General features: G+C 39.8%; 1 protein-coding gene across 1 annotated transcript in view; it reads left to right on the top strand.

The window, feature by feature from the left end:
* Window positions 1-16,057, top strand: part of CACNA1E (calcium voltage-gated channel subunit alpha1 E) — a 351,045-nt gene that overhangs the window by 291,999 nt on the left and 42,989 nt on the right. The window contains exons 33-38 of the mRNA XM_032226797.1: window positions 257-340; window positions 467-592; window positions 4,746-4,811; window positions 7,450-7,541; window positions 9,007-9,172; window positions 9,449-9,576. Coding sequence (XP_032082688.1) covers window positions 257-340; window positions 467-592; window positions 4,746-4,811; window positions 7,450-7,541; window positions 9,007-9,172; window positions 9,449-9,576 — 662 coding nt within the window. The remainder of the gene's footprint in view (window positions 1-256; window positions 341-466; window positions 593-4,745; window positions 4,812-7,449; window positions 7,542-9,006; window positions 9,173-9,448; window positions 9,577-16,057) is intronic.

Here is a 16,057-nt window from a genome sequence, read left to right as displayed (position 1 = left end):
TCGCCGCCCTGAGTCCCTATAGGGAATAGTGACGGCATATAAATAAAATAAAACTTCAAACTTCAAATACCTGCTCTAGGACATCAGAAGGAGGAGCTAGGAAGTCCTGAGGCCTCAGATTAGATAAACAAGGATAGGCTGCCCTTATTCTTTGTGCATCTGAATCTAGTCTGAACAATGGCAAATTTTCAAGAGATGCTATTACAGCAATGCTTACGTTATTCTGTAATTAATCTGCACGTTCCTCTTTCTGCAGAATTATTTCCGTGACACCTGGAACATATTTGATTTCATCACCGTGATTGGCAGTATTACAGAGATTATCCTGACGGATAGTAAGGTGAATCTCTTTCTCCACCGCTCTTCTTTAGTGGAAGATCAAGGCTGAGAACTGCATATGATGTTTCTTTTTTTACCTTTTTTTTTCATTTTACTGTTTCCTCCTTCTCTCTGGCATTGTGTTAAGCCGACAGTTACCAGCAGCTTCAACATGAGCTTTCTGAAGTTGTTCCGGGCTGCCCGACTCATCAAACTGCTTCGCCAAGGGTATACCATTCGAATTCTGCTCTGGACCTTTGTGCAGTCATTCAAGGTAAAAGCTGAACTCCTGTCTTCCTTCCAAGGTCAGTGGATTGCTTAGGACAATGAATAACATCAACCATTGCATACACAATTACAGGGCACATCCAAGGGGATATATTAGCCAATTATGGATGCCTTAGGTCAAACCATCAATCATCCACAAAATACTGGATTCCATCTGCCGGTCAATGTCGGCTGGTGACTCCCCGGGGGAGGGCCTTCTCTGTAGCAGCTCCGGCCCTATGGAACAATCTCCCCGTGGAGATCCGGACCCTTACTACTCTCCCGGCCTTCCGCAAAGCGATTAAGACCTGGCTGTTCCAGCAGGCCTGGGGCTGATTTGATTTCATCCAGCCCCATCCTAAACTACATGAATGTTGTGTAATTTTTAATGTCTGTTCTTTTTAATTTTTATATGTTCCCCCTCCCTGTTTATCTGTAAGCCGCCCTGAGTCTCTCGAGGGTGGGCGGCATACAAATCCTAATAAACAATAAACAGTAAACAGAAAGAGTTTGCAAGCTTTCATCCTCTTTATCCATATAAATGGCCAACTCTTCAAATTTCACAGATGAGGAATTTTTGGGAGATCTACTTTAAGAAAGATTGGATACTCTAACTATCTGGCATAAACACATTGAGGTACAGTAGCCTAAAAACCTTACTACTCCAGCATCCTTTATACCACAAGCAAGACATACCTAAGAAGGCCCAATCACTTTAAGAAGGATGTATGTCAGAGATGGGTTCCTACCAGTTCGCACCTATTCGGTAGAACCGGTTCGTCAAATCTACCGAACCGGTTAGAAGAGGTTCCACCAGTGGACCCGGAAAGCAGGCCACACCTACAGAAGAGCTTCCAAAATTATTTGAAACCCACCACTGGTCCTTGGATATGATTATTCTGCACTATCATGCTCATATTTATAAAACTCAGTGCCTCTGTGAAAGGGAAGGATGACTACTGCGTTTGTGGTGCAATCAGAACATTGCGTGTGTTGAAGTTGTTTTAACGCAAACCAAAGATGCCTTTTAAAAAACAAGTTTACATCATATTCTCATGCATGCCAGTGCTGTGCGTGCGGTAATTTAAGGTGGTTCTGACAAGTGTCGTCGGCATCTTCATATCCGGTCACATGGGCGGCAAGCCACTCCCATCCGATCACATGGGCAGCAAGCCACTCCCACAAAGGAGGCCACACCCACAGAGTAGATTCAAACAATTTTTGAAACCCACCACTGATGTATGTAGTCCGTTATTCAGGGGGAGAGGAACTCTGCTTAAAAGACTTACAGCTAATTGTCCCCACCTCTCGGATATCTGCAATTGCTATGGCTGTGGAATGCTTGATTCAAAAGAGGTGCTTCAGAATGTGCAATATGTGATTCTGGAAACAGACATGGCTACTTTGATGAGTCACAGGCTCACTTCACACACCCACACATTCTAAACACCTCTTCCAAAGCAAATCTAAAGCCCCATTGCCTGTTTTATATTGCAAACCCAGTGGGATGCAGCTTTCACTTAGGATCAAACCCCCCTCTGCCAATTCTTTCGCTTCCATGTGGCTGTAACAATCTGGAGTCTTTAACCACTTCATTATTAAAAATAGTATTCATTGTTCCATGGTTCCCTCAGCCTCTTCCATCACAGCAAACAATACATCCTTTCCATATTTTTTCTTTTCTTCTTCCTAGGCAACAAAAGGTGCTACAAAAATTGAGGTTAGATTTTTTTGGGGAAAAAATATAAAGTAAAAAGTATTCATTTATTATTAGTTTTTACCTTTTCAGAAGCTAAGATATAACACTTCCATCACTTTTTTTTGCTTTGTAAGCCGCCCGGAGTCCTTCGGGATTGGGCGGCCTATAAATTTTATTAATAAATAATAAATGAATAATAAATAAATAACCTGTCACAACCTGGCCGCTCTCCAAATATGCATTATTCATCCAATAAAATAAAGCCAGTCTCCGCTGAGAGACATACAAGCAGGTATTGGCATTAATTTGAAAATAATTAGCCAATAATTTTTCCAACATCCTTTTTTTTTCATCTTGCCAGTCTAATTTACAACTCTGGGATATCCCATCTAAATAATCCTTTTTAGTTTTGGAGAAATTACAAGACTGGCTAAGGGCTTGCACCTGTTAAGGATATCTTTTTTCCATACTGACTGATAATTGTAAGGGGATATAATATCTAGATTAAAGTCAACCAAACAATTGCAGAAACCAGCATAGTTTAAAAGACCAATTGGGAGCAGGAAGACACTTAGAACCAGTAATTTAGGCCCCAAATTAAAAACAACAACCATAAATAATTATAATATATTACCTACAAACCATATATTCCTTATTAAGCTAATTCAAAGCTAGCTTAGTAAGCTACAATATTGTAACCACAAGAAAGGATATTAAAACCAAAACTATGCCATGAGGAAAGGTTGATGGCAGTCTTCCAGTCTTCATGGAGAAGTAAACAATGCGCTGAACCACAATTAGTGGGGAAACAAGCATGGACTGATCAAATAAACAATAATCTGAACCATCATTAGCGATAGAACTGAGTTACTTGGTCTTTCTTTATATTTGTGCAGATCATTTTGCTTCTTTCTTGATTATCTAACTTGGCTTTTCCTTTCTCATCCCTGTTATACTCCTCTGTCTCCCATATGTCTGGTTGCATCCTTCTACAGATTTCCAATTTATTTTATTCCTTCCTACATTTGGATGTTTTGCAGAGTCAGATCAAATCTATTATGCACAATATGTAAAAATGTCTAAACATTTATAGCAATAGCAATAGCAGTTGGACTTATATACCGCTTCATAGGGCTTTCAGCCTTCTCTAAGCGGTTTACAGAGTCAGCATATTGCCCCCAACAACAATCCGGGTCCTCATTTCACCCACCTCGGAAGGATGGAAGGCTGAGTCAACCTTGAGCCGGTGAGATTTGAACCGCTGAACTGCAGATAGCAGTCAGCTGAAGTGGCCTGCAGTACTGCACCCTAACCACTGCGCCACCTCAGCTCTTTATGCAGAAGTGGCTGAGGGCCTCACTGGAGTCTGAGGCTTGCAAAATTTACTTGGCCATATTCATGGAGCAGGGTTTTTTTGAGAGTTATATTCCGTTCTTTAAACGCAATGGAAGATCTGAAAGATCAGATTAGGGATAGCAATAGTTAGACTTATATATACCGCTTCATAGGGCTTTCAGCCCTCTCTAAGCGGTTTACAGAGTCAGCATATTGCCCCCAACAACAATCCGGGTCCTCATTTTACCCACCTCGGAAGGATGGAAGGCTGAGTCAACCTTGAGCCAGTGAGATTTGAACAGCCGAACTGCAGAACTGCAGTCAGCTGAAGTAGCCTGCAGTGCTGCATTTAACCACTGCGCCACCTAGGCACCTAGGGATAGATGGAGGAAAATCTATCTATATGGTTGCTGAAGAGTTGACAGTGACTTCATGGTACATAATCAATCAAGGCCTATTTAAGGTTAGAAATACGATTGCCAAATTTATTTTTTGTAGGTTTAGGTTTAGGTTTAAAAATAGGCTTTCAAGTGAAAGGACTCCACGCTGCCAGATTATAGTAATCATGAAAATTGTCAATCTGCAAGAGAGCATATTATTGTTTAATAGCTCTTAAATCTTCTGCCTTATTTTGTGCACTTACATATAGCAAAAAATATATACTTAGTAATTGCCTCTGTATTTTTCTAGTTTTTATTACCTCCCACTGATCATTTGCATGTTTGTTAAAGAAACTGTAATTAAGTCACCTGTTACTCTGCTCTGGATTGATGCCAATCTTTTTATTATCATATTTCTTAAACTTAGCTTCTTAGCTTCACTTTGGTTCACAAAACATTCAGTTAGTTTAGACCAGTGTTTCTCAACCTTGGCAACTTGAAGATGTCTGGACTTCAACTCCCAGAATTCCCCAGCCAGCATTCGGTGGCTGGGGAATTCTGGGAGTTGTAGTCCGGACATCTTCAAGTTGCCAAGGTTGAGAAACACTGGTTTAGACAGAAAATTCTTATCTTCTCTGCCACCGCTTATTTGTTACTACTTTAAGTACATACGAATGTTACTGTTTTAAGCATATAAATACTATGCCTGTAATAACAAAGTACTTTCTATGATTTGCCTTTTCCAGGCTCTCCCCTATGTCTGCCTTCTCATTGCAATGCTCTTCTTCATTTATGCAATCATTGGGATGCAGGTAAGCAAAGGATTTAAAAGATCTAGGGGATGTTGCGTCCACCCAACACGAAAATAACAAAACCTTGAGTCCTCCTCTTACATTAACCTTAAGCTCCCATTTTCAGGCAGGAGATCCATTTGCCCAGTTAATAAATAGTCAAGTACGCAGGTTGGAGAAGGCTGACGTAGGTTATTTATAATCTAACAACTACTGGCATCTGAAGAAAAAAATAATGCAATATTTTATATTCAGGAATATGAATTGTTGCATTCCATATCGATGCATAACAGGATAGCAATAGCAATAGCAGTTAGACTTATATACCGCTTCATAGGGCTTTCAGCCCTCTCTAAGCAGTTTACAGAGTCAGCATATCGCCCCCACAGTCCGGGTCCTCATTTCACCCACCTCGGAAGGATGGAAGGCTGAGTCAACCTTTGAGCCGGTGAGATTTGAACCGCCGAACTGCAGATAGCAGTCAGCTGAAGTGGCCTGCAGTGCTGCACTCTACCCACCTCGTCTCTAACCGATCACTGTTCTTTCTAAAGAATCCACACTGTGAAGAAAAAAATTGCATGAATTATGAATCTTTTTTTTTTTACTCACAGTTCTGAATTCTCAAATGAAAAAAAAAAATTATGAACCAATTCAGTTTCCCTAAGAAGCAATGCTCTCTCATGTTCAATGGATGATTTGTATATAAAAGCACTATAAGATTTTTATTTTTATTCTTTGTTTTTGGTAGGTGGAACAAATACACCTTCTTCTATTTGCTCTTATATCTTAGGTGCAACTACAGGAACATTGGTATATGACACAGGGGTTAAAATATTAGGTGAGGAATAGAGATTTATTAATTAGATTAATTAGACCTATATACCGCTTCATAGGGCTTTCAGCCCTCTCTAAGCGGTTTACAATTTTTTTAGCAAATTGAGTCAGCAACTTGCCCCCACAGTCCGGGTCCTCATTTCACCCACCTCGAAAGGATGGAAGGCTGAGTCGACCTTGAGCCGGTGAGATTTGAACCGCTGAACTGCAGATCACAGTCAGCTAAAGTGGCCTGCAGTACTGCACCCTAACCACTGCGCCACCTCGGCTCGGTAACAAGTTCTATTTCATCCTGAGACATGTTTGATGCAATCGTGCTGTCGTTCAGACCAACTTATCTGAAACAATTGTTACTGTGATGAAATATTGCAGTGGTGTGTGGGAATGACTTTGAGAGATATGAAAGAGCCACTGCCATAGGAATGGTCAGATAAGCGGCAGCTGAGCCCACAGAACAAATGTGGGCATGGCAAACACCTCAGAAGGGACAATCCCTAGTTTCTTGGGCTGTAAAGGCAATGGAGAGAAATGTACTTTCAGTCTTGCAAGATTCTGTTCATACAACCTTATAATATCAATAAAGGATAATATTTGTAACTCGGGTTTGAAATGAAAGGTCCTTGGTACTCTCTGAGCTTGCTTGTTTTCTTGCAGACATTTCTTTAGCCAAACTAGGTAACATCATCAGTGCTACTCTTACCTTACAATAGAGTAGAATTAGTTCATCTGACTGTGGGGTTCCTTTCTGGAAATATAGAAGTGAGTTGTCAGTGTTCCAAGTATCATGTAGAATTAAATCAGAGTCCAAGGCAAAACGATCCTTAAAGTTCCAATTTAATAAATCAGACATCTTAGCACCTCTGTGTAACCCCAATTCTGGATGTTACATCGGATTCCCACCCAGTTGAAAGCTCATGATCTTGTCCCCACACCCACAAATCCATCACATGGTCCAATCTTCTTCCACGCTGGCGTCTCCACCCAGCTGCTTCCAGTCAGGTGTAAAAGTGCAGAGACAAAAGATGACCTTGGCTTCTAGTAAAGAATGACAACAATACATTCCACAATCCTACTCCTTTCTATTCCCCCCTCCCATCAACTATACTAATGAAACAGCATAATGAAATAAGAGAAAGTGTGGCAGGCCAAAATTCTAAAAGGAATATAATTGCAGGCCTGACATGAGTGTTCTATATGTTGGTTTGAACTGTTGATCAAAAGTGAAGTGTAAGTCAAATTAATAATTGCAATGTAACAGATAAGCTACTGCTAATTACTCAACAATGTCTGTATGGTGACTAAATACTGAATCCCTTAAATTTGTTGTGGTTCGAAGATAGAAAGTTGGAGGGGGGTGGAAGAAAGAGGTGTACGGAGAGTGGAAGAGGTATATTGGGTTTCTATTTTGGGGGGTATTGTTGACAAGAGGAATTGCTGAGATTATTGTTTAATGTTGTATGGATCCGGCTATGCACAGTATATATGTGAGTGTAGGAAAATGAAAAAATGGAAAATAAAAACCTTTTTCAAGGAAAAATAAATAAATAAAATTTGTTGTGGTTCAATACAAATGCTATATGTTGTGGTTATCGAAGGAGAAAGTGAGATGAGTTGGCATACTATAACCAATATTCTTTTAAGTCTCTTCACGATTTTGAAAAACGTTTTATTCCAGCAGTATTTTCCCCCTTGTTCTGGTGTCAACAACAGACTTTGGAAATATGAAAGAATGGCCAGAGCACTGTACATTTTCCACACATTGCTGTGATTGCTGTGCTTTTGTCTTATGAAGTCAGAGTTAATAACTTTATTTCTATGTTTTCAGGTGTTTGGGAACATCAAGCTAGATGAGGAAAGCCACATTAACCGCCACAACAATTTCCGCAGCTTCCTCGGTTCTCTGATGTTGCTGTTTAGGTAAATTTACATTTATATTCTCACAGGTTCCATTCACGCTTTGATATAAAGCAAAGAATTGTCTCCCTTAAGATTTCAAAAGCTTCTGGTAATAATGAGCCAATACTCAACTAGCTACTTTTACACAGCTTGCAACAAACCAAGGACTCAAACTCTCCCCTTTTACAGACTATTTAGTAGGCTTTAACTTAAGACTTTAATTGTTTTCAGCTCAGTGGGCCACAACTTTTATTTTCTGTCTCTCCTATCTTTTTTTTTAATCTTTGTAAAGAACCTCCATGTTCTGAAGTCAGATAAAACTCTCTTAATAGGCAGCTTAATTCCAAAGAGATACATGAACAAAACTACTGTCTTTGTTCTAGTTTAATTATCAGGCAGATTATACAACAGCACCTCTTTCTTCCTTCAATGCATCTACAATGTCATCACAGTCTTTCAACTTGATCAACCCTTTCATTGCCAAAATGAAATTTAAGCTTTCCTATTGGAATCCCCACTCTGTCTTCTCGCTTGATGCAGAAGTCATTAATTAGATCTGACTGGGCTGAATCATAAATTGTGTAAAAGTCCTCCTTGGTGTTATAACTGAATTTCAACAAAATATAGCACTTCATACCGAGTTGTATATTCAGTATGATTAACAAGAAGAGCTGCCCCCGGAGCTTCGTATAATCCCCGACCTCCAGTCCTTCCGATGCGCCCTAAAAAGTTGGCTTTTCCAGCAAACCAGCCTGGCCTGAACAAAACAAAATAAATTATTGATCATTGTTAATTTTAATTCAAATTTTTTTTTAAAAAATGTTACTGTCAATTCTAAGTGGGTTTGTTTGGGATATTCTATTTAATTTGTTTTAATTTTTGTATTATACGTTTCTTTTAATGTTGTACGCCCCCCTGAGTCCTTGGGAGAAGGGCGACATATAAATCTAATAAACCTAAACCTAAACCTTGCAGGACTCTTGCCAGGATATTTCAGTGGATAAATGCAATTAATAGAGATAAAGAAAGAGGGGGTTTTCATGACAAAGAGTCTGTTTCTTGCTTCTGCTAAGACTGGGTCAGAACAATAATTTTTTTGAAAAAAAAACTCCTTAAAACGCACTGAAATCTATTTTTAAAAGAGTTGCGACTTAAGCAGAGGCTTTCTGAAAATAAGTACGATATTGAAAATAAGTACGATATAAGAGCCGAGGTGGCGCAGTGGTTAGGGTGCAGTACTGCAGGCCACTTCAGCTGACTGTGATCTGCAGCTCAGCGGTTCAAATCTCACTGGCTCAAGGTTGACTCAGCCTTCCATCCTTCCGAGGTGGGTGAAATGAGGACCCAGACTGTGGGGGCGATATGCTGACTCTGTAAACCGCTTAGAGAGGGCTGAAAGCCCTATGAAGTGGTATATAAGTCTAATAAATAAAATAAATAAATTGAACATAGTAATAAACTACAAGATGGATTTGTTTTCTTACAGAAGTGCTACAGGGGAAGCATGGCAGGAGATTATGCTTTCATGCCTCGAAGGGAAAGGTTGTGAGCCAGACACTACCGCAACATCTGGACAGAATGAGAATGAGAAGTGTGGCACAGAACTCGCATATGTCTACTTCGTCTCCTTCATCTTCTTCTGCTCCTTCTTGGTGATTCCCTCTTTCTATTATTCTACAGATTTATTGTTTTTGTATTGTTTCCACCGGGTTAATTTAAAAGATGGCATGATATTCTTTAGTATTTCTCAAAGAGCTGTTATGCTACAAGGGAAGCAGCTGTAAACCCAATTAAAGAATCTCACTACCATGTGCAGAATTACATTGCAGCTCTCTTTTGTGCTTCCTCGTTTGCTGGTCCTCTACTTATAGATCTGTTGCCATCCTTTCCCCCTTGTTATGTATTCTTCTTGTTTCCTTCATACACAGATGCTCAATCTCTTTGTGGCTGTCATTATGGACAATTTTGAATATCTGACTCGAGATTCTTCTATCTTGGGACCCCATCATCTTGATGAATTTGTCCGGATTTGGGCAGAATATGATAGAGCTGCATGGTACGTAGGCATATCTGGGTTTTTTTAATGTTCTGTACAAAATCTGGTTAGTTGTGATAGCCAAATCAAGTACAAATAGAGTGGAAATGCCCGTCTCTATCCTGTGGCTTCTAGATGTTCTTATTCAAAGGCCATCTGCACATAAACAACCTAATAATCTTACTTAAATTAATAATTCAGCCAGTTTCCACTTTTTAATGAAAAAGAAGTATATATCCTTTGTGTTCTGACCCCCTCCTCTGTCCAGTAACGAAAGCCGAGACACGCTTAATGAGAATGTCCTTTAATAGCAAGTCCAGACTCTCGGTGGCTGAAAGCCAAGTAAACAAACGGATAAGGACCTTGGCAGCAAGTCCGACAAACTCTGGCAGCAATCCAGCCTGCCAAGTTAGTTTCTCTTTAGTCAAAGCGTTGACTTCTGCAAGAAGGGTGTGTGGCACAAGCAGTCTTTTTTATAGTCTGGAGAGGAGCCTAATGACCATCAGCTGAGCGTAATTACCTCCTGTAATTACGTAATTGTTCTTGACACCGAGTAGCTCTTCGACGGCGTGCATCCCGGAACAACTCACTGTTGGTTTCTGGATCACTCTCCCTTGTCTCCTCCCCACTGATCCAAGGCTCAGGTGCCACCTGGTGGCCAACCAGTCTCCCTGCTCGGAGTCGGAACCCTGTCCAGGGTCCTCCACATCCTCCAGGGCCGACTCATAGGACCCCTCGCTGTCGGAGTCTGGTGGCAGCTCCAACGGCTCCTGCTGGTCCACAACACACTTTGTAATTTTTTTTATTCTATCATCACAGCTTTGCAAGAGCTCTTTTAAATAAGAGCAGCTGTGCACCTTTTCATGACAATGAAATATTCTGTGGATTGCAGTTTTCCTGCAGCAAATGATTTTTCCTTTATCGACCATACGGACATACCTGTGAGCCATTGTGGAACTTGAGATCTGAGATATATGCATAAAGAGGATTTTACCAACATTTAATCCCCCACCCATTTTTTTTTATTTTGTTCTATTTTATCTTTTTGTGCCTAAAATGTTTTAAGAAAAAAAAAATCTTCACATATAATTTATGTCAGAAGTGAAATGACCACCGTGTTATTAAAAACCTTCACTCATACTAACCATACATTTCAGGAGTGCTTTGGAGATATTGTTTCCCATTATATCTTCCTTGGGGCAATTCAATATATTTGCCTAATTCCAGAATTCCTAAATGATGGTCGATGTTCATGGCTTTTCTGAAGATATGGGAATCCTAGAAGTTCATCAGATGGATATTATCTGCTTTACCTTAGGATCTGAAAACTAAATGTATCGTTTTCTGTGAATCCACTCTTCAAAATTAATGAAGCCTCTGCCTTCTGAAAGATTTACACAATAAATATGTTGGCCTTTAAGATGAGCGCACAGTTCACGTGGCTACTCCCCTGAACTTGTTTCTGCTCTTAGAAGCAGGCATTAATTTTGTAGCCCTGACTTAATAACTCATCTGTAGCAAGGAAATTCATGTCATTTTCTCGAAAGGTCAAGAAATGCCCTTTGTAGCTAAAAGCCATTGTGACTGCCAGTTCTGAGTGCAGTCTCATAGAAGTGAAGAAAGCCAGTTTGTGGAAAAAATTATTTAGGATTTAAATAAGAACATAACATATTTTTCTACTTATCTTATTTTCCCCTTTTCCCCCTTTCTATAGTTATTTTTATAACTAGCGCACTACATTTGTCTTATTTGTCTAAGGCTGAGGTTTTTTCAAAAAACCTCGCCGTGAAAAAATAAGATTATGAAGAATTCCTTTTCCTCTTTTGCACTTTAATCATTGCATTAAAAAAATAATACCTACAATTCTGCCTAAAATACTGCCTACAGTATAATTATCATTCTAAATTAAACCGATCATTATAACTGCAAGAGTTTTTAACCTTCTGCCCTTCCACTGCTAGACTGTGGTGTCCAAAAGAAATTATCTCTGGCTGATACAACTAAATTTTCAGAGACAAAAAACAAACAAACCTGGGATATCAAAAGAAAACACTGTAGTCTAATCCAGTGTTTCTCAACCTTGGCAACTTGAAGATGTCCGGACTTCAACTCCCAGAATTCCCCAGCCAGCATTCGGTGGCTGGGGAATTCTGGGAGTTGTAGTCCGGACATCTTCAAGTTGCCAAGGTTGAGAAACACTGGTCTGATCATCTCCTGACATGCTATTAATATAGCTTTGGAGCACCTGTTTATCCTAGGTGAAATTGAATTCACAGTACAGATGGATCACCACTGTGAAAAGAAAGAGCCGAGGTGGCGCAGTGGTTAGAGTGCAGCACTGCAGGCTACTTCAGCTGACTGCAGTTCTGCAGTTCGGCTGTTCAAATCTCACCGGTTCAAGGTTGACTCAGCCTTCCATCCTTCCGAGGTGGGTAAAATGAGGATCCGGATTGTTGTTGGGGGCAATATGCTGACTCTGTAAACCGCTTAGAGAGGGCTGAAAGCCCTATGAAGCGGTATATAAGTCTAACTGCTATTGCTATTGCGAAGACAAAGTGGGGAGACAGGTTTTGGTGGTGATGGGAAAAACCCCTCTGGCTTGAAACGTTGTATACAATAACACCATTTATCTACTTGATATGAATAGTTGATCGTGCAAAACCATTTATTCTGCTTTTTTAAAAAATGGAATAAAACTTGGTAGAATGACTTGAGTTTGATCATTCCATTGTAAATCAGGAAATGTTCCTTTCCTGGTGATGGAAAATTCCTCCGTGGAAACACGGTAGAGAAAATAATAGCTATATTGTCATTACTTTTAAAGCCCTACATGGTATCGGACCTGGCTACCTGAGAGACCGCCTCCTGCCAATTACCTCCCAGAGGTCTATAAGATCGCACAGATTAGGCCTCCTCCGGATTCCATCTGCTGGTCAATGTCGGCTGGCAACTCCCCAAGGGAGGTCCTTCTCTGTTGCTGCTCCGGCTCTATGGAACGATCTCCCTGTGGAGATCCGGACCCTTACTACCCTTCCGGCCTTCCGCAAAGCGACCAAGACCTGGCTGTTCCGGCAGGCCTGGGGCTGTTGAGTTGTCCAGCCCCCATCCTAAGTTGTGAATGTTGCGGACTTTTTAATGTTGTTTTGTTTTTTGTATGTCCTCCCCTTCTTTTTTTATTTGTAAGCCGCCCTGAGTCTCTCGAGAGTGGGCGGCATACAAACTAATTAAATAATTAAACAAATAAACAAACAAATAAATATCTTCAAAGGAGGTGATTGTGCAGAGCCTTCCCTCAATCCCCTCCTGGAAAAAAGAGCAATGCACATCCTCCGGCGTTACCAGTTTCACACAGTTCTTCTTTCCCATTTCCTGACTGGGCCTATTAACTCACCTGTGCTTCCTTTCCAGTGGCAGGATCCTGTATAAGGATATGTACAAATTAGTACGGGTGATCTCGCCTCCTCTGGGCCTGGGAGAGAAATGCCCCTGCAGGGTGGCATGCAAGGTTTGCCTCACCACCACCACCCCCAGCCACAACCTGGCCGTAGGGAACAACCCATTAAATCCCGCTCTCCTCCTCTCGATCGTACTTCACGCTCTTTTTACCTCACGCGGGAATCCCGACTTGTTTTTTCCCTCGAGTTTAAAGAGATCCGAACCTTCTCAGAATCAGCAGCTGTTAGAACTGGAAAAAGATCAGGAAATGGATTTCAGGGCAGAGGTGAAATTACACATTCTGTCAGCTCCTCTCCATTAGTTAGTGCTGTTAGAGCTGGCGGGAAACACCCACGCATGCGTAGTCCAATCAATCGGTAGACTCCAGAAACTTCCACCAGCACAATGAGTAACCCCTCCCAAATACCATGCCCTCCCTCCCCGTTTCATGGCAGCTGAAGCGATAGCAAAGCAGAAGCTGACACATTCATTTTCATCTTGAATGAACAACTCTGGGGTTTTTTAGAGTGTCTCCTGTTGCATAGAAGAAGTCTTTAGAACCATTGCTTTCGGATCCCCCTTTCACGACCTACATTTTTCATTTGAAAGGGCCATTGTATTTAGCTTTCACTAACTTGGGAGCGAAAGTAGGTAGGGAACAAATAATTTAATTTTAATTTAAAACAAAATCAAATCAGATATGGTAAGAAATAAACAAAGCTCACCAGTTGTGCGCGGAGACTTAATTTTAAAGGTATTACACTGTTGGGCATGGAAGATCCATTCATTCAGAATAACATTCTGCCTGTACTTAAGAAATAGAGGAAGTAGCTTTAAGCACCTTAACCAGATATGGGTTTCTACCAGTTCGCACCTATTCGGTAGAACCGGTTCGTCAGATCTACCGAACCGGTTAGAAGAGATTCCACCAGTGGACCCGGAAAGCAGGCCACACCTACAGAAGAGGTTCCAAAAATTTTTGAAACCCACCACTGGCAAGGATCTTGTAACTTGACAGCTTTAAGACTTGCATGCTTCAATGCCAGAGTTTCTGAATAGCTACTTGGACCAACCTAAGTACTAATTCATAATTTCATATCCGGTCACATGGGCGGAAAGCCACTCCCATCCGGTCACATGGATGGCAAGCCACTCCCACAAAGGAGGCCACACCCACAGAGTAGGTTCCAACAATTTTTGAAACCTACCACTGATCTTAACTTATATGAAAAGTGTATGCCAGAAAATGACACTTGATATGGAGTTCATCTGGCTATTTGTGTTTAACTTAATAAAGCCCCCCAGTTAATAAGAAAATAGCATGTCAAGGGGAAAGTTAGGGCAGTCAACAAACTTTTTTAATTTTAGGAATGAAAAATATTTTTGTATGGAAAAGTAGTCTGTCTTCAGTACAGCTCAGTAGCTCAGAGATAGGTTTAGTGTTCTATTGTGAGATCACTTAAAAAAATAATAATGTGAATAATGTTTATGTGAAGGCATTAATCTTCTTATACCTATTTTATGAGTGTACAAACACATGGATATGCACAATTAAATATGTCTATATGGTATTGATATTAAGAAAAAATAAACCCTAGTTATATCAACTGTATTAAATTCAAATACATGTATGTTTATGAATATATATATATCGATCATTAATCTCTATGGCAAATGACTAACAAATTACAGCTTTGTTTAATTAATAGTCATTCTTTTCTTCTTGCTGGTCTCCTTTTGTTCATCAGTACTGACAAGGGCCAAAGATGGTTATGAAACACTATCTTCTATTCATGATAAGGTCATTTAGAATTCAAAGTTTACTAATAAATCTGTGTCAAATTCATAGGTGAATTTGGCACTTGCAAAAGCCCATTTAAAAAGAATGAACTTCTGCTTTCTTCTAATTGAAGAGGTGTTTCTATGAGATTTTTCCCAGCCAAGAAATCCTAAGTATTTTGGCACCATTTTCATAATATAGTTCTTTACGTCCATTCTTCATGATCCTTCATTGTTTGCCTGCCCAAAGTTTCACCAAGAAAAATGTTGTACAACCACTAGATAAAAATAACTATTCAGATTCCACCAAAAAAAAATCCTTCCTTACACTCTCTTTCCAAGTAAAAGTGCTTTCAGCTGAACAGTTCCTAAAACTATTATATAATATATCGTTTCTTCTCCCCCAGCCCCCTAAGGATCCATGAATATGTGAGAAAATTGCAATGTAAAGCACTCTGAATTTCTGGATCTTAAACACTTTCTGAACTTTTCATAGCCAGAGATGAGATGTTGCCCTTTTGAAGTATACTTGCTCAGTTTTTCTTTAGAAAGGATTAAAACATACTAATTATCTTCCATAGTGAACACCACAAGGAGCAGTGAACATACCCACAGAGAATCTTCCAAATTAACTTTGGAAATAGAGGACTGTCCCCATTTCTCAGTAATAGCATAGCGTAATTAAGGAACCATGAGCAAATTAAGTTCACATAATCTTTTGCCTCTCCTACAGAGCTTGGTTCTTGACCCCCCCCCCCAACCTCACACTGACTTGCAAAAAAAGAAAATTTTCCTGAATTTGATTACTTGCCCAGATAAATCAAGACAACTGAAGGCTTTTGGACAATTTCCTGTAACTCATTTTTTTACTGTGCAGTCAGCATCAGAACTATGCTAAAATTTTACCAGCATTTGGATTTTTTCTTATTTTTGTTTTTAACAAACTTTGTATTTGTTTTTCCCATCATCATAAATTGTCAGTTTACACACACAAACACAAAATAAAATTAGCTATCTTTATGATTACTTTGAACAGAAAAATTAATTACAACACACTGAAATATTAACTACTAGATTTACGTCCCATGCTGATTTAATATTTCTAACTGTGCCATGTTGATTATGCTATGCCATGTTATAAATAACAAGTGTTTGTCCTTTTATATGGAAAGAGTCTAGGCAAATGAAAAATCTACCAACATCTTTACTTAGGAAAAGTGTATTATTTGGTTTTGAGAACTAGCTGACTTTCTTCTATATCAAACATTTCCTCATTTTTTTATTTTTT

The sequence above is a fragment of the Thamnophis elegans genome, chromosome 11 (genome assembly GCF_009769535.1).
Source record: "Thamnophis elegans isolate rThaEle1 chromosome 11, rThaEle1.pri, whole genome shotgun sequence".
Classification (NCBI taxonomy): Eukaryota; Metazoa; Chordata; class Lepidosauria; order Squamata; family Colubridae; genus Thamnophis; species Thamnophis elegans.
The sequence above is the reverse complement of the archived record's forward strand: the minus strand, read 5'-3'. Positions and strand labels throughout refer to the sequence as shown.